Here is a 19,089-nt window from a genome sequence, read left to right as displayed (position 1 = left end):
CTGTGAGATCAGAGACCTCCTCAGGCCTCACTGAGGTCTCCTCCATGATTAAGAGCAGCATCTGGCACACAGTAGGTGCTCAATAAATATTGGTTGAAGGAGAGAATGAAGAATCAGTGTCAGGTCCAGTGCCGGGTTCTGGGAAGTATATCAGCATCTCTGTGGTGGGCTTGCAGCCCTTATCTTGAAGGTCTGAGACCAGATTGGGCTCTGTGAGGTGAGTTTCTTTGAGATTGCAGGAGCTGCCAGCACCGACTGTGACGTTTCCCTAAATGCTGGTGTCCTAGCCTCAGAGTAAGCTGGGGCCTAGTAACACTCCACTGCCCACCAGGACTCCTACAGTGGAGACTTCCCCAGACACAGGAATGGTTTCATATGCCAGGCATCCCCCCCAAAATGACAAAGAGCCACTTTGTCATTACACCAGCTTGCCCAGCCTGGCCCCCATTGACTGAGAATTGCTTCAGATTCTGTCTCTCACATTTCTTTGTAAGGCCTGTGGGGCGTGTAGTCTGGCCCTATGCTCTCCCCTCCAGCCTTGCTGCTACACTAAGCAGCCCATTTCACTCACCGCCCCTTACCTTCCCTCACCCACCTGGGCAGGTCTTGCTTCTGGTTCCGTAATAATACAGCGCCACAGTCCCCAGTCTGCTGGTCGGAAGTCCAAAAAGCTCCAACCACTGAAGGTTTTCTCTAAGGTCTTGTCCTTCCAGCCGAGACCACCAGGAACCCAGCTGTAGCTGAGCAAAGTTGGCCTCATGGACTTGTTGCCATAAGGGAGAACATACAGCGTGCCTGTTCTGATCACCTCCCGCTTACCCCTTGGTAGGAAGGGACCCCACCCTCAATAGTACCACACCTGGCACTGGACAGGTGAGATCCACGCATATACTCACAGCTGGGGGAAGAGGACACCGAGGGCCACCTGGTGGAAGCCTCTAGAATCAGGACAGAAGACAGAATTCTTGGAGTTAGGAAGCAGAGGGAACCAGCAGGGCTGTGGGTGCAGTCTTTGTAGTAATGGGGGGTGGGGGTCTCCCCTGGTTCCCACAGGAGGATATGATGGGCTTGCTTGAATAATTTCACAGGCTGGCAGGGAACCGAAGCCCCTCAGGATGAGGACGGGGTGGAGTGCAGCTGGTCTGGCTGGTGCGGGAACTAGCAGGGTGGGGGGCCTTCCCTGCTGGGTGGGGGGCACCTCTGACAAGAGCAGGGGAAACCAAGGGGGCCTGTGAGACCCAAAGATGTCAAGGCAGCAGTTGAAATTTTAGTCTATGGGGAGTTCCCTGGTGGTCTAGTGGTTAGAATTCGGTGCTTTCACTGCCAGGGCCTGGGTTTAGTCCCTGGTCAGGGAACTGAGATCCAGTAAGCCACACAGTGCACCAAAAGAAAAAGAAAAAGGAAATTTTAGTCTAACAACACAGTGGGGATCCCAGGGACATCTCACAAGAGGGTTAAGGTAGAAGGACTTGTTCTGGGATTTGGCCCTTGTCAGGCGATGCGGGGAGCATTCTGGGTTGGTGCTGTCAGGAAGCAGGGGTAGTTCTATGGTATTTTAACCAGTCTTATGTCGAAGGCCGGAGGAATGAAGCAAAGCTAACGGTCTAGCTGGTCGAGAAGCAGCAGTCACTCGGCTCAGCCAGGACAGGGGCCACATGGTCATATTTGTAGTTTGGATGACGTTCTGTTCTTGTCTGAGTTCAGACATGACTGTTACCGGCCTTGTTTGGTCTTGAGCCCATCACAGGCAGAGCCCCCTGTCGGTTGGGGCTTCTGGGAAGTCACCTTCACTGAAGTGGACCAAGGCCCCCCCAGCTGGGCCAGTTTCCCGTCCACACTGCCTCTCTCCTCCCCTGTGCCCCTTCTAGCTGAGGGCAGACGAGGTCAGCCCTCAGGCCGCTCATCTCGATACCCAGAACTCTGCCCTTGACAAAGCAAGCAGGTCAGGAGGTTTGTAGCTGGACTGTGTGTGATTAGACCTCCCACTTTTGTGCATGTGAGCTGTCCAGCCCTCTCATGGGGCAGTCGCTGCACTTAAGGCTCTGGACAGCAGACATCAGCCACCACAACACAGGCAGATGTCAGAAACAAAACTGGCTGTTGGTTGTGGTACCAGATCCTGAAGACAGAGACCTCGACTGCCAAACCCAGGCCCTGAAAACCGCCCCAGAGTCGGGCTCATCTTTCCCTAGAGACCCCATTGACTTTTTTTTGGAGGCCGGTCATGAGCTGTGTACTTGACCCCATTGACTTTTTTTTGGAGGCCAGTTATGAGCTGTGTACTTGACCCATGGTATTTATGTGGTATTTACACTGATGCTGCAAGAAGTGTCTGTTCCAATACAAATTCCTGTTGGTTAGACAAGGAGAAATTCAGGGCTTTGGGATCGGCTAGCAAATTTACATCCGCCCGGTTCATTGGGCTTCCATTATGGGAAGCTGGGGTTTCCTAACTCCGAGAACTCTGTCTTCTGTCCCGATTCTGGAGGCTTCCAAGGAGCGAGCTGCCTCTCCATCACGCCCCCTGCACGCTTCTTGGAAGGGGTCATTGGTCTTACAAAACTGAAGGGCTTGAATTAAAAGGCAGCCTGTTGGTCTGTTGGAACATTCCTCAACAATTAACTGGGCAGCTGCTCTGCCCACCCCAGGCTCTCAGAAGCTTGCCCGCTCGCCCACGTTCTCTGGTGTCCTAGCAACCGGAAACTCATCTGAGCTCCAGCCGGGACAGAGGCCATTTTCTCCCTGACCACTGTGACTTGCAGGCTCCCCGGGCCCCTGAGGACCTGTCTGTACAGCTTGCGGGTCCACTGAAAGCCACTGTTTGTCCCCATGGACTCCCAGAAGGCCAGCCCAGCCTGCCCCTAACCCCAGCAGAATGAGCTTCTCGCTCACGTTCTCAGAGCTGGTCAACATCGCCATCCCACAGTGCAGGGTGGTGAACTTCAAGGCCCTGCACCTCCTACTCCAGGGTATCCTGGAGCACATCCACATGGCTGACCTTGAGAAGGTCCTCTCGGCGGATGAGGACTTCCTCCACACCTTGCCAGCCATGTTCATGCCCCGGGAAGGAGACTTCCAGCCCATCCTTAACCCCATGAAGAGGCTCGGCAACGTCTTTGACCACCTGGTGAGCCATGTGGACAAGATGGAGAGCCAGCTGGCCGTGCTGCAGGAACTGCCCTCCACCTCCCAGCTGCTGGAGGGCAGCCAGGGCACTGGCCAGCCCGCCCAGGACTTATGGAAACTGATAAAGCTCCAGATAGTGGAGGGCAACGAGGAAGCCATGGCCACGGTAAGCCGCCTGGACTCCAGAAGCTGCCGTCCCCCTTGGCTCTCCTGCCAGGCTGTTCACCCCTACCTGGTGCCCCTGATGAAGGGCCCTGCCCTTAACCAGGAGAGGAATTCGGCTTTGGACTCAGGCAGAACCGAAGCTCCAAGTTTCCATCCTTCATCAGTGTAGAGGAAAGAAGGCCATACACTGTGTGAAATGTCCAGAGTGGGCACATTCGTAGAGACAGAAAGCAGATGGGTGGTTGCCAGGGGCTGGAGGGAGAGGAAATGGGGAAGGACTGCTTAGTAGTTACAGGGTTTCCTTTTGGGGTGGTGATGAGGTTTTAGAACTAAATAGAGCACAACACTATGAAAGCAGTAAATGCTACTGAACTATACACTTTCAAATGGTATTTTTTTTTTTTTTTTGCTGTACGTGGGCCTCTCACTGTTGTGGCCTCTCCCGTTGCGGAGCACAGGCTCCGGATGCGCAGGCTCAGCGGCCATGGCTCACGGGCCTAGCCGCTCCACGGCATGTGGGATCTTCCCAGACCGGGGCATGAACCCGTGTCCCCTGCATCAGCAGGCGGACTCTCAACCACTGCACCACCAGGGAAGCCCTCAAATGGTATGTTATGTGAATCTCACCTCAATGAAAAAAAGATAATTGAGGACCTGTAGGTGAGGAAACTGACACTCAGAAAATAGAACTACCATATGACCCAACAATCCCACTACTGGGCATATACCCTGAGAAAACCATAATTCAAAAAGGCACATGCACACCAATGTTCACTGCAGCACTATTTACAGTAGCCAGGATGTGGAAGCAACCTAAATGTCCATCGACAGGTGAATGGATAAAGAAGATGTTGTACATATATACAAAGGAATATTACTCATCCATAAAAAGGAACGAAATTGGGTCATTTGTAGAGATGTGGATGGACCTAGACTCTGTCATACAGAGTGAAGTAAGAAAGAGAAAAATAAAAAAAAATAAAAAAAAAAAGAAAGAGAAAAATATCACATCTTAACACATATATGTGGAATCTAGAAAAATGGTACAGACAAACTTATTTGCAGGGCAGGAATAGAGACGCAGATGTAGAGAACGGACATGTGGACATGGGGGGAAGGGGAGGGTGGGACGAAGTGGGAGATTAGGATTGACATAAGTACACTACCATGTGTAAAATAGCTAGCGAGTGGGAACCTGCTGTATAGCACAGGGAGCTCAGCTCAGTGCTCTGTGATGACCTAGATGGGTGGGATGGGGGGGGTCCAAGAGGGAGGGGATATATGTATACATATAGCTAATTTACTTTATTGTACAGCAGAAACTAACACAACATTGTAAAGCAACTATACTCCAATTTTAAAAAAATAAAAGAAAAGAAATATCATTGATTTGCTGCGGGTGCAGCAGCCAGTGACCGGGGAACAGGGATGAGCTGAGGCCTTCTGATTCAGGACCCACCTTGGAACTCTTGCTCCCCTGCCTCCCCACCCAACACACAGTTATCCATCAGGAGCTGTAGCCTTGGGGAAGAGTTGGATTTTGAAGAATAAATACCCCAGCCTCTCTCTCCTCCCTTCCTCCCATTGGCCAAATAAGAGGGCCAGAAGTCAGAGCGCCAGGGGTGTGGAGGGCGCAGTGCCTGTGGGTCAGCCTCTGAGAGCACTTGAGTAGGGGCAGAGGATGGATGTGCGGGGGCAACAGAGAACATCCATCACATGGAGGAGTCATTCCAGGATGTCTTAGGTTAACACTCCTCTTATTTAAATTGAGGTGCGAGTCACATAACATAAAGTGAACAGCTGGGTGGCATTTGGTACATTGATAGTTAGTGCAAGCACCACCTCTATCCCCTTCTAAACCATTTCCATGGCTCGAAAAGGAAACCCTGTGTCCTCGTCACTCCCCACTCCTCCTCCCTCCACCCCAACAATGCTAATCTGCTTTCTGGCTCTAAAGATTTACCAATTCTGGGCATTTCATATAAATAGAATCATACAATATATGGCTTTTTGTGTCTGGCTTCTCTCACTGAGCGTCATGTTTCCCAGGTTCATCCACATTGTAGCCTGTGTCTGTGCTTCACTCCCTTTTATGGCTGAATAGTATTCTATTGTAGGGACAGACCACATTGGGTTTAACCATTCACCTGTTGCTGGGCATTTGGCTTGAGACTCTTTTTTTTGGCCTCATCGTGCAGCTTGCAGGATTGTAGTTCCCAAACTAGGGATTGAACCCGGGCTCCCTGCAGTGAAAGCACCCAGTCTTAACCACTGGACCACTAGGGAATTCCTGGGTTGAGACTCTTTTTAAACAAAAGCAGTGTATTATTTGAAGGACGCTGGGGTTTCTCATTGGCACCAAGGAAGAAGTGGGTGGACAGGCCTCAAAGGGAGGAAGTGTTCGTAGATCTCCTGCATCTTAAAAACAGCCCTTAACTTGTCTCAGCTTCCAGCTGCCAGTCTCTGGGTCTTCTGGTTATAATTTTTGGGTAAGAGAATGAGATGGCACACCTGGGGTCAGGTGTCCACTCCTGGCCAGGCAGGCAGGGTCGTGCCTAAGAATTAGAGCTCCTGGGGGCCCATTCCCACTGCCTGGACTGGCAGGCACCCCAAAGCTATCAGTACACAGGGACCACCAGGCTTTACGTCCAACCTGGGGGCTGAAAAAGGTGGGAGCCCTGGTGCAGGTGTTTGTAGAGGTGACAAACAGACAATGCAAGATCCCTTCCTAGAACTCAGAGACTCTATAGGCCATGAGAAGCACAGAGCAGAGTCCACCAGCCTGACTTTCCTGGGCCTTGTGTCTCTTCTCCTCACTGTCCCCTTCACCCTCACTCCTCCACTTGCTCCCTCCCCAGGGGAATGATCTTGAGAACAAGCGCTCACTGCATGCCAGGTGAGCTGGATGCTCCATCTGTTCACTCCTTTAATCTTCTTAACGACTCTAAGAGGAAAGTGCTGTCATTATCCCGTGCTTACAGATGAGGAAATGGAGGCACAGAGAGGTTAAGTAACCCACTCGAGGTCACAGAGTTAGAAAATGGGGAGCCAGTGCCAACTTGAGCCGAGTGGGTAGTTGGAAGGCATAGGATTGTGGGTGCTGAGATGCCACTTACCCCCTGGAAGGGGTGAGGGATGGCCACGGCCTCCTCCTCTCAGGATTGCTACAACAATTAAAACCAAACAAGATAAAGCATGGGAACTGCTTAGCACAGAGCTGGACGTCCGTTCTGGTCGAGATGGGCTGATGCAGGCGAGAGGCAAAGCGACACGGTGTGAGTCATAAATCTTCGTGCTCAGTGGAAGCAGCCGGGCACAGAGAACCACACTGCATGATTCTGTTCATAGACAACGCCCAGAATAGGAAAGTCCGTAGCAACAGAAAATGTCAGTTGCCGGGGGCTGGGAGTTGAGTGCTGGTGGGTATGGGTTTTTTTCTGGGGCGATGAAAATGTTCTGGAACTAGATAGTGGTGACGGCTGCACAAACCTGTGAATGTACCAACTGCCACCGAATTGTTCACTTTAGTATTGTTATGTGTGTTTTACCACACGCACAAAAAGCAGAGATCATCTAACTATATGCTGTCTCCAAGAGACACACTGATTCAAAGACAAATAGGTTGGAAGTTAAAGGATAGAAAAAGATATTCCACACAAGCAGTAGCCAGAAGAGAGCTGGAGTTACTGTACTAACATCAGAACAGGATAGACTTTAAGACAAGAAGTGTTACTAGAGACACAGAAGGCTGCAGGGGTGGCTGAGGGCAGGTTACAGGGACCTCAAAGCTGGAGAGGTGGACACGATGTCCGAGGTGCCAGCCCCTCCGGAGCAGCCTGCCCCCGGCCTGCCTTGATGGATGAAGTCTCCTAGAATGCACGAGTACCCAGAGTGGCCCAGCCACCTCACACAGGGGGCTGGTGGACAGGTTCGGAACTGGTCATGCCGCCCTCAGAGGACTGTTTGTGCACCTAGGAATGTCCCCACCACCGTTAGAGAATGTTGCCAAGTCCCAGTCTGGCTGAGGTTGCCAGGGTTACCACGCTGACCCATTGTCGGGGTTGCCATGGTAGCTGGTTCTAGGGCGGTGCAAGCTGCTTAGCTAAGAATCTACAACCCACTCCCACCGTCCCCCCAACTCCGGCCCACGTCAGCCAGGCTGGCAGACCAAATGCCACCCTTCATGGGGAAAGACAAGCCTCCCAGCCCCAGCACCTACCCCAGATGGGGTGAATGGTGCCCTGGAAACTAGGACAGGCACCAAGGGGGCTTCTGGAGAGGTTTGGGAGGACCCACAGGTGCAGCACACTGCTGGATTTGGGGGCTCGGGTAGGGCAGCAGGTCCTCACTAAGCAAGCTTAGATTGCAGTTTCTAACCCTCAGCATGACTGACATTTGGGGCCGGATAATTCTTTGTGGTGGAGACTGTCCTGTGCACTGAGGGATGCTGAGCAGCATCCTTGGCCTCTACCCACTAGGTGCCAGGAACACCCCATAGTCATGACAACCAGAAATGTCTCCAGACTTGCCAAAAGCCCACTGGGGGCCAAATCGCCCCATTGAGAACTGCTTAGAAAACCTGGGCTCCCTGCTTGCTGTGCAACCTCCAGGGGGGCACCCACCCAGGCTCCCGGCGCCAGGGAGCATTTCCAGAATTGCAGGTTCCCAGGCCCTGCCTGCATCTCCCAGGCAGCCCTGAACAGGAGTTTTAGAAAGCTGCTCAGAAGCCCCTGGCTGTCTCTTCGAGGCCTCGGTTATCTCAGGTTATCTCATCTGTTATGATAACCCCTGCTGGCGTCACAGGGGAAAATCAGGGGCCATGTCCACTGTCTGTTATTAAGATTGTTCTGGCTAACCCCGTTTCCATAAGTAAACTTGTGTGTCCCACTAGGGGATTGTAACAACCTGTTGCTGCATTTTTTTTTGAAATTTCAAAACTCCCTCCCCATTTTACTCCCCCAACCAAAATCTCCTGCTGTGTATCCCACAATTAAAATGATTTTAAATTTAAATTGGTTTTTGAGAATTCCAAAGCAAAGCTTAAGGGCACGGAAGACCCTTTGGGGTTTTAGAGAATCAAGGTGAAAGTCATTGCAGTAATAGTAATGAACTTCGTGCGTTGGCAGTGTTCTTCCCAGGGTGCCGGGAAGAGCTATTGCATTCCTCCTTCCCTGGGAAGGAAGTGATGTTAGCATTCCCATTTCCCAAGTTCTGGCTCTGAGGCCTTGTAGACCAGTCTAGCTGATTGTTCAAGGGGATGTTTGTCTTGGACCCCCTTATCAGCCCTTGAAAGCTTCTGGAAGCACTTGGACCCCAGGTCGAACCTACATTCTTGAAGCCATCTTCAGACAGAGAGAAAGAGACAGAAAGACAGAGGGAGAATGAATGTCTGGACATTCTGCTTCCAAGAAGGGCAGCTTTCTAGAATTCGCTTCCCTGAACTTGGCTCCATCCCAGCCCTGATTGTGGCCTGAGGGGCCAAGTGGGATCTTCCTGGCTGTTCTCCCACCAACACAGTCCAGAGTTCGGGGCGTGACCCCCCTGGTGAGAAGCAAGCTAGATCTGCTGTGGGAAACCTTTAACTGCATGTCCTAGGAGACCCACGAGAAAAGCGTCTTCCTCCTCTCCTGTGCAGCCCCTACCCATGGAGCAGCCCACCAGGCCATCGTTTCTGGGTTTGCCCTGTAGTTACCCATGGGAGAGGGGTATGATTCCTGCTCAGGTGATTTGGTCCCCTGGTTACACCCAGAGATATAAGGGGAGGGGGAAGCATCCCTGCATACGTGGGGGATCTGGACCTTGTAGATTTCTCTGAAAAGCATTTTTCTATCTACAGCAGATAAGGCCTTGGAAAACTGGTCTCTTAATACTATTATCACTCCCAGAAAACTTAACAGTAACTTGTGAATACCATCCAATAGACAGTGTTGCAGTTTCCCCCAGTTAAAACAAAAATGCTATTGTTTAAAGCTTTATTGAGATATAGTCCACATACCAGGAAGTTCATCCATTTAAAGTGTACTGGGGGCTTCCCTGGTGGCACAGTGGTTAAGAATCCACCTCCCAATGCAGGGGACGCAGGTTCGATCCCTGATCGGGGAACTAAGATCCCACATGCCACAGGGCAACTAAGCTTGCATGCCGCAACTACCGAGCTTGTGCATCTCAACGAGAGAGCCCACATGCCGCAAACTACAGAGCCCATGCGCCCTGGAGCCTGCAGGCCACAACTACAGAGCCCATGCACCCTGGAGCCTGGGCTCCACAACTAGAAAGAGAAAATCCATATGCCACAACTAGGGAGAAGCCCGCGCACCACAGTGAAGAGCCCATGCTGCAATGAAAGATCCCGTGTGCCTCAACGGGATCCCTGGACCACCAGGGAAGTCCCTTACCATAATGTCTTCAGGCTTATCTGTAGCATGTATCAGTACTTTATTTTTTGGCCATATAATATTCCATTGTATGGGTAGACCAGATTTTGTTTATCAGTTGATGGGTATTTGGGTTGTTTCCACCTTTTGGCTATTAGGAATAATGCCACTATGAACATTGCTGTACAAGATTTTCTGTGAACATAGGCTTTCATTTCTATATACCTAAAGGTGGAATTGCTGGACCACATGGTAACTCTGTGTTTCAATCTTGGGGAACTGTCAGCCTGTTTTCCAAAGAGGTGCACCATTTTGTATTCCTGCCAGCAGTGTATAAGGATTCCAATTTCTCCACATCCTCACCAACACTTCTTATTTTCTGTCTTTTTGATGATAGCCATCCTAGCATATCTCACTGTGGTTTTGATTTTTATTTTCCTGGTGACTAATGATGTTGAGCATCTTTTCTTGTGCTTATTGCCCATTTGTATATCATCTTTGGAGAAATGTCTGTTCAGATCTTTGCCCATTTTTAAAACTATTTATTTTGGCCACTCTGGGTCTTAGTTGTGGCATGCAGGATCTTCCTTGAGGCACACAGGATCTTTTAGTTGTGACATGTGGACTCTTTAGTTGCGGCATGCGAACTCTTAGTTGTGGCATGCATGCAGGATCTAGTTCCCTGGCCAGGGATCGAACCCAGGCCCCCTGCATTGGGAGTGCGGAGTCTTATCCACTGGACCCCCAGGGAAGTCCTTGCTCATTTTTAATTGGATTATTTTTCTTATATGTAGCTGGATTCAGTTTGGTAGTATTTTGTTGAGGATTTTTGCATCCATATTCTAGTTTTCCTGTGATATCTTTGATTTTTATCAGGGCAATATTGGCCTCATAGAATGAGTTAGGAATTCTTCTGGTTTTTGGAAAAGTTTGTTAAGAATTGGTATTAATTGTCCTTTAAATTTTTGATAAAAGTCATTGGTGAAGCCATCTGGGCTTGGGCCTTTTTTCACGTGTTGTTTTTGTTTTTGTTTTGCTAATTCAGTCATTTTACTTGTTTTAGGTCTATTCAGATTATTTTGTCTTGAGTCAGTCTTGGCAGTTTATGTCTTTCTAGGAATTTGTCCATTTCATCCACTTTATCTGATTTGTTGGCATACAACTGTTCATAGTATTCCTTTATAATTCTTTTTATTTCTGTAGGGTCAATAGCAATGTTCCCTCTTTGATTTCTCATTCTAGTAATTTGAGTCTTCTCTTTTTTTCTTGGTCAATCCAGCTAAAGGTTTGCTAATTTTGTTGATCTTTTCAAAGAACCAGCTTTTAGTTTCATTGATTTCCTCTATTATTTTTCTGTTCTTTATTTCAGTGGTCCCTAACCTTTTTGGCACCAGGGACTGGTTTCGTGGAAGACAATTTTTCCACGAACCAGGGGGTGGGGTGGTTTCAGGATGATTCAAGAGCATTATATTTATCGTGCACTTTATTTCTATTATTATTACATTGTAGTATATAATTAAATAACTGTACAACTCACCATAATGCTGACAGGAGGTGGAGCTCAGGTGGTAATGTGAGCAATGGGGAGCGGCTATAAATACATATGAAGCTTGCTTGCTTGCCCGCTGCTCACCTCCTGCTGTCCGTGGACCAGGAGTTGGGGACCCCTGCTCTATTTCATTAGTTTCCACTCTAATCTTTATTGTTTCAGTTTTTCTACCTTCTTTAGTTTTATTTTGATCTGTCTTTTCCAGTGTCTTCAGGTAGAAGATTAGGCTATTGATTTGAGATCTTTCTTCTTTATTAATATTGTCACTTCCAGCTAAAATTTCTCTCTAAGCACTGCTTTAGCTGCATCCTGTAAGTTTTGGTGTGTTTGTGTTTTCATTTTAATTGATCTCAAAGTGTTTCTAATTTCCTTTGCAATTTCTTCTTTGACCCATTGGTTATTTAGGAGAATGTTGTTTAATTTCCATATATTTGTGAACTTCCAAAAGTTTCTTCTGTTATTGATTTTTTTTAAATAAATTTTATTTATTTATTTTTGGCTGCATTGGGTCTTCATTGCTGCGTGTGGGCTTTCTCTAGTTGTGGTGAGCAGGGGCTACTCTTCGTTGCCGTGCGTGGGCTTCTCATTGCGGTGGCTTCTCTTGTTGCAGAGCACGGGCTCTAGGAGCCCAGGCTTCAGTAGTTGTGGCTTGCAGGCTCTAGAGCACAGGCTCAGTAGTTGTGGCACACGGGCTTAGTTGCTCAGCGGCATGTGGGATCTTCCTGGACCAGGGCTTGAACCCTTGTCCCCTGCGTTGGCAAGCAGATTCTTAACCACTGTGCCACCAGGGAAGCCCCTGTTATTGATTTCTAATTTAACTCCATTGTGGTTGAGAATACACATTTTGTATGATTTCAGTCCTTTTTAAATTTATTGAGTCTTGTCTTATGGCCTAACATATGGTCTATCTGGTAGAATGTTCTATTGGGTTGGCCAAGAAGTTTGTTCAGTTTTTCCGTAACATCTTATGGAAAAACCCGAACGAACTTCTTGGCCAACCCAATATGTATACTCTGACATTGTTGAGTGGAGTGTTCTATAGATGTCTGTTATATCCATTTGGTTTATAGTGATCTTCATATCTTCTGTTTCCTTGATGATCTTCTATCTAGCTGTTTTATCCATTATTGAAAATCGGGTATTGAAGTCTTCAACTATTTCTCCTTTCAGTTATTTCAGTTTTTGCTTCATTTAGTTTTGGTACTTCATTGCTAGGTGCATGTTTGTTTATAATTATCATATCTTCCTGATGGATTGACCCTCTTATCATTATAAATGTACCTCTGTGTTTTAGTAATAATTTTTATCTTAAAGTCTATTTTGTCTGATATTAGTGTAGCCACTCTGCTTCTCTGTTGGTTACTGCTTGCATAGTATATCTTTTTCTACCCTTTTGTTTTCAACCTATTTGTATCTTTGAATCTAATATGTGTCTCCTATAGACAGCATGAGGTTGGATCATGTTTTCTTATCTATTCTGCCAATCTCTGCCTTTTAACTGAAATTTCAGCCATTTACATTTAATGTAATTACAGGTAAGAAGGACTTCTGCCATTTCACTATTTGTTATTTTTGTTACCTGAATGCCTAACTATGCACTAGTCCCTTTATATAAATTATCACTGTTTTTTCATACCCATTTAATTAACTGAGGAGTCTAAAATCTAGGAAGATGCAGTAACAGCCCCAGTCATTGGTGGAGCTGAGCTATGAGACCAACATTGCACCCATCAGCTCTTGCCTTGAAGTTTCCTCCCTGCTCCTCTGGCTTCCCCCTTACCCTCCAAGGGCCAATCTGCACATGCGGCCAGAAGTACCCTTTAAAAATATAAATCCAATAAATTCCTTGTTGATCTTCCAGTGGCTCCTACCAAAGGGCATGAGATGCTTCATGATGAGTGACTCCTGCTTACTGAACACATTCAAACCGAGGGTTGCCTGCTTCCCACTTAGGCCACCTGAGAGCTCAGAGCACGATTCACTTCAGTGTCATTTTCTGGCCTCTGAATATGTTCCAGCCTAGGCCTTGGAAGAGCCCAAAAGACTTCTTGAACCATGGCCATCACCAGAGAACTTCCACACTTTACTTGCCTTTTCCCCCAGCTGCACCTAACTTCACACTTTCCTTTCCTTTCTCCCTCTTCAGTCCATGAAGACCCTGCAGGATGTGCTCACCGACATTTATGCACTCAAGGTCACTGTTGAAACCCTCAGGAAGGATGTGGCCATGCTGAAGGACATGTTTGACAAGGTAGACCCTCCCCAGCATCCTTCATACTGGCCATGCTGCTTGGACATCTGGTGGTTGGGGTAACAGGGTAAATCCAAGAAGCCTGTTCTTAGTCAAAGAACACAGCTATGGGGGCAGGAGAAGGGGTCTGACATGGCTGAGCCACTTGGTCCATCCCACTGAACTCTCTGCAGCTTACACAATGATCCTCACCCTGCTGTGTTAAGACATCATTTCTAAGTGACAGAAACCTAGTTCATCCTGGCTTAGGCAAAAGAAGAGAATTTATTGTCTCATTTACTAAAAAGTCAGGAATGCTTTCAGTTACAGCCAGATCAAGATGTTCATACCACATACCAAGGTGCTCAGCATCTCTCCCTCAGTGATGCTTTCCTCTGGGTTGGCTTCATTCTCACTCAGATACTCCCCAAGTCCTGGTAACTCCAGGCTTATAGTCCATCAACTTATCAGAAAGAGAATACTTATTCCTTGTCTAGAAAACTTTGTTCACACTGAAAAGTGGAGTAAACCTAGCATAGGCATACATTCTAGCTCCCTCTGTAGCCACAAGAATATCAACCCAGACATGTTCTAACTCCTTACCGTGATGGGAAAGGATATGGAATCCCTGAAGTGTAAGGTCACAGCTGGTGAGTCAGAGCTGGGCTCCAAAGCCAGGCCTTAACACCCCAGGCTGGTGTTATGGCTGAGGTTTTACAACTTGTCCCCAAATAACATGATTTACTGTATCATCCCTAATACACAGGTCAGTGTACGTATTTGATCATGATGGCAACTGTGAGAACTTCAGTCTTGGGCTGTGTAGCTCCCATCTGAGCAGAAAGGGCACTGCCAGGAAACTGTCATGAAACACTAAAACAGACAGTTGGCCAAATCTGTTTGGGAAACAATGCCTTCTCAGCTTACCTCTTGGAGATTCTTAAGGTACTTTGGCCCATTAAAGGCTCTGAGAAGTCCTTCGGTATAGAAACCCATTGAATGTTTTTTTGGGTTTTTTTTTACGGTACGCGGGCCTCTCACTGTTGTGGCCTCTCCCGTTGCAGAGCACAGGCTCCGGACGCGCAGGCTCAGTGGCCATGGCTCATGGGCCCAGCCACTCCGTGGCATGTGGGATCTTCCTGGACCGGGGCACGAACCCGCATCCGCTGCATCAGCAGGCGGACTCTCAACCACTGCACCACCAGGGAAGCCCTGAATGTTTTTTAAGCCTAGCATTTCCCAAACTTATTTGCCCAGGGAACCCTTTCCCACTCAGTGGGAAACAGTTGTTTTGGAATCTGTTCTTCCTTCTCCATCTCTTAGTTACCTAGAGCTAAGGCTTTGCATTTGAGCTGGGGGAGAAGCAGGGCTGGGACCAGAACCTGCACCCACTGGCTCACAGGCTCGGCTCATTTGACAGATGCATCTGGAAAGAATAGATGCTTTCTCTGAAGATTTGAAAGGGCAGAACTGGAAGATGAGTGCACTGAAGTGGGAAGTGGTGAGGGTCTGGGGCCCATCCTACCACGCCAGACCCCCGCCCTCCAGGCCCAGGGGTGCTGGGGGCAAGGAGGGGTAGGAGGAGAACACAATCTGGAAAGGCCCATTTATTTGCAAGTGTGGAGGGCAGCATGGAGGAGGGAGCCACTGAGGGTACCACACCCTCTGGGTTCATGACCCTTATTCCCAATCTCCTTCCCACCCCCCCAGATTTCTCTCCAGAACAAGATAACCACCATGCCCAAAACTGAGGACATGGTGCTCTGGAGCAGCCTCCATGAGGCCATGTTCACCCTGGTAAGTGAAGGAGGAAGCGGAGAGGCAGCATCTGAGCATCGGGGAAGGCGGAGTGAGGAGTGGACAGGGTGATCGCTGAGCTGGTCTGGAGCAGCCCTGGCCAGCCCAGCCCCCTCTTCCGCAGTGAACTGCTCCACAACTGCTGGATGATTCCAGGCGGTGGCAGATTGCGAAACATGTTGCAGAGATCGACCTTCCTCAGACGGCTGAGTACCACGAAGAAGTTAGCCACGGCCAGGTCGTGGAGGCCATCCAGCGCCCCAGTTCCTGGAGACCATCTGGCATTACCAAGTCCAGGGCAGCTACAGGAGGAGGAGTCTGCCCAAGCAGCTCTGCTTCCCAGGGCCCAGGGGCCGGACCAGGCCCAAGTGCTCGAACCTGGGCCTGCACCTGGACCTGGGCCTGCGTTTGGACCTGGGCCTGCCCCTGGACTGGGGCCTGCCCCAGGTCCTCAGCCCACACAATCAGGATCCTGGCCTGTACCACCACGAGGCTGGCCTTCTCCCAGAGGCTTGCCCGGGACTAGCTTGGGCTGTTTCCAGCCTGGCCTAGGCCCGTCGGGCTCCCTGTCTGCCCAGCTCTGGGGCTCTAGGACCCTACCCCCAGCCACGGAACTAGGCTTAGCTTAGCCTCATTTACTGCAGTCATGGTCTCGCCAGGGAGACACATCCAAGCTCTCAGCTCTCTCAGAAAAGGAGGAGGAATATTCCTCCGTGGAAGTGGGAGTCCCTCAGGATGGAGCCCCAAGGGCTGAGGCCTCCACGGAAGTACTCCCTAAGGGATCCCCGTCTGCGGCTCAGCAGATAAAATCCAATGCTGCCATTGCAGCTGCTGCCGCAGCCACCTTCGCAGCTGCAGCGACATCGGCAGCCCGGGCAGCTAAAGCGGCTGCCAGGCTGGTCAAGGACACCCTGGCCACCAAATTGGCCACCATAGCAACAGCCGTGGCCGCATCCAGGCCCTTAGGGGTCCTTGCAGACATCCTGGGCACAGGGACCTCCCGTGGGCCCTTCACCGAGGACGGCGAGATGGAAGACTTGCAAGAGGTGGACTGTGAGAACGTCCTCTCTCCTTCATTCTCTTCTGCCCGTGTCCCTCCCAACATGGCCCTGTCGCAGGCCATGCTGGCTGCCGAACAGGCCATGACCCCTGAAGACAAGAAGAAGGCCGTCAGGTGTTCCATGAGCCACATAGTCCAGATGCCCATTAGACATGACTCCCTGAAAGAAGAGTTTGCCCAGCTGTCATCCAACCTGCATCAGCGTATGACTTATCTAGGTAGGCCCGGCCTGGCTTCTGGAAGGGTAACAAGGGCTCAGGCCCTCCCTGTGGCCTTTGCAAAGCACCTCCTCTCCTTCATTTAGCTGCCCCAACAAAATGTGCATTCAACCATTAGCCATTCATTCCTTTGGCTTAAGCATTAGCCTCTTACTAGTCTATTATTTTACAATGAATGTACAGTGAGGTCTTATCTTAGGGAAGAAGGGTGGTTAGGGTCTAAAGTTGGTGCTCAAGAAGGAAAATCAGGTCAAAATTACTCTTGGAAATTCCCTTTCAATAGCCCATAAAATAGTACTGCTGTACAGTATTTTGATAAGTCCAGATCAACCAGAGTGTCTAATAGCACTGAATAGACCCCAGATGAAGTGGTCAATTTGGGATTAGGAACAACAGCTGGGCAAACATATGTTTTCTTAAAGACTACAGTCAGGCTTCCCTGGTGGCGCAGTGGTTGAGAGTCCGCCTGCCGATGCAGGGGACGCGGGTTCATGCCCCGGTCCGGGAAGATCCCACATGCCGTGGAGTGGCTGGGCCTGTGAGCCATGGCTGCTGAGCCTGCGCATCCAGAGCCTGTGCTCCGCAACGGGAGAGGCCACAACAGTCAGAGGCCCGCATACCGCAAAAAAAAAAAAAAAAAGACCACAGTCATGTTCTAGGTGGCAGTAGTACCAATAGACTTATGATCCCAGTTCATGCCCATGATGGGCATATGTTCACTGTGGGGAGTGGAGAGGAGAATGGCCTACCCTAGTGGTTCTCAACCTTAAGCTCACCTCAGCATCCCTGGGGCGCTTGGTAAGGCACAGGCTGATGGGCCCAGCCCCAGATCTCACCTGTTGGTGTGAGTGGGGCCCTAGAATTTCTCTTTCTAACCCATTCTGGGGGATGCTGCTTATGCTGCTGTTGGCTCAGGGAACCCACTTTCAGATCCACTGTCCTCCCCTCTTTGAATCATTATCTTGCTTTTTCGCTCTCTGCCAGGTGTAATAGTTGAATTAGCCTAAGTCAAATCCATACATGGTGCCACCCCTGATGGGCAGTGCCATTCCACAGATCTTGAAAAAGAACTTGGAGCAGCTAAAAAGAACCACATCGATCTCTGTGAATTCTGGGGCACAGCTTAGGTCATGATAGTCATGAATTTAAATATAAAACATAAAGGCATAATAGCCCAAACTCTACTTCTGACTAGTTGCCATTTTTGTTAAGAAAACTAAAAATAGGTTGTGAATGTGTCCTGGCTACAGTGTTTCCTATCCTCCTAGCTGTGTCATGTACATCACTTTTTGGCCTCTCATCCAAAACTGGATATAGGGCACTTTTTTTTTTCACCCCTCTCCTTTTATGTTAAATCCCCCTTTGCATGTTGTTTTGAGATAATACATTTCATAAACTCTCACAAGTAAATACTCCATAGTTTTTCTCAGGACCATTTCGGGGAGGGCAATAAATTCCAGAGAGGTTTCCCTAATAGGATAACCACGAGGCTGTCAAACATCTGAAATGGGGCAAGTTCAAGTTCTCATATGGTCCAAGCACAAAATGCACACCAGATATTGAGGGCTTAATACGAAAACAAGAATGTGAAATATCTCGTTAATCATTTTGTTGATCACATATTAAAATGATGCCTTTTTTTTTTTTTTTTTGGCTGCGCAGCTTGTGGGATCTTAGTTCCCTGACCAGGGATTGAACCCGGGCCCTCGTCAGTGAAAACGTGGAGTCCCAACCACTGGACTGCCAGGGAATTCCCAAAATGATGCTATTTTGGATTATATTGGGTTATGGACTTCCCTGGCGGTCCAGTGGTTGACTCCAAGCTCCCGATGCAGGGGGCACGGGTTCAGTCCCTGGTTGGGGAACTAAGATACTGCATGCCCCACAGTGTGCCCCCCCCAAAACCCACATAGATTATATTGGGTTAAACAAAATATTTTCTTAAAATTAATTTCACCTGGGACTTCCCTGGTGGTCCAGTGGTTAAGACTTCACCTTCCAATGCAGGGGGTGTGGGTTTGATCCCTGATCAGGGAGCTAAGCTCCCACCTGCCTCGGGGTCAAAAAACCAAAACATAAAACAGAGGCTATATTGTAACAAATTCAATAAAGACTTTAAAAATGGTCCACATCAAAAAAAATCTTTAAAAAAATTAATTTCACCTGCTTATTTTTAGATTTTTTTTTTTAAATTTTCACTAGAAAATTTTAGATGATCTCAAAGGTCCCCAAGCTCACAGCATCTCTCTGTTGGAAAGCACTGCCTTAAATATAACAGAAGCAGGTGGAACTCTAGATGAAGCATCTTCCCCCATCCCTGCCCCCAACAGCCACCCCCTCCTTTGCTTTCAGCTAATATGGGAGCCTCTTCCAAGCTTGGGACAACGGCGGACATATTGCAAGAAAAGATTGGCAGCCTCCAGAAATCCAGGATGAGGGTCAGTGTCCCGGGCAGAAAAGGCATTTGAGAAGACGATGGCTTGAGGTGATGGCAGACTCCATGGCCACAGCCAGGTGGAGGCCCTGCCCTTCTGGATGCAGCGTTTGTCCTGAAGCTGAAAGGAGCCCTG

At 48.9% G+C, this 19,089-nt stretch overlaps 1 protein-coding gene across 1 annotated transcript in view; it reads left to right on the top strand.

Annotated features, from left to right (window-relative positions):
- Positions 1 to 2,875: 2,875 nt before the first annotated feature.
- Positions 2,876 to 19,089, top strand: part of LOC309832702 (uncharacterized protein C16orf96) — a gene marked incomplete at its 5' end in the record, with an annotated part of 38,171 nt that continues 21,957 nt past the window's right edge. The window contains 9 exon segments of the mRNA XM_082670686.1: positions 2,876 to 3,292; positions 13,361 to 13,465; positions 14,865 to 14,945; positions 15,155 to 15,309; positions 15,398 to 15,495; positions 15,498 to 15,530; positions 15,533 to 15,867; positions 15,871 to 16,519; positions 18,872 to 18,957. Of these exon segments, the coding sequence (XP_082526812.1) occupies positions 2,876 to 3,292; positions 13,361 to 13,465; positions 14,865 to 14,945; positions 15,155 to 15,309; positions 15,398 to 15,495; positions 15,498 to 15,530; positions 15,533 to 15,867; positions 15,871 to 16,519; positions 18,872 to 18,957 (1,959 nt within the window).

The sequence above is a fragment of the Grampus griseus genome, assembly GCF_964374135.1.
Source record: "Grampus griseus genome assembly, chromosome: 14".
NCBI lineage: Eukaryota > Metazoa > Chordata > Mammalia > Artiodactyla > Delphinidae > Grampus > Grampus griseus.
This window is presented reverse-complemented; position numbering and strand designations above follow the sequence as displayed.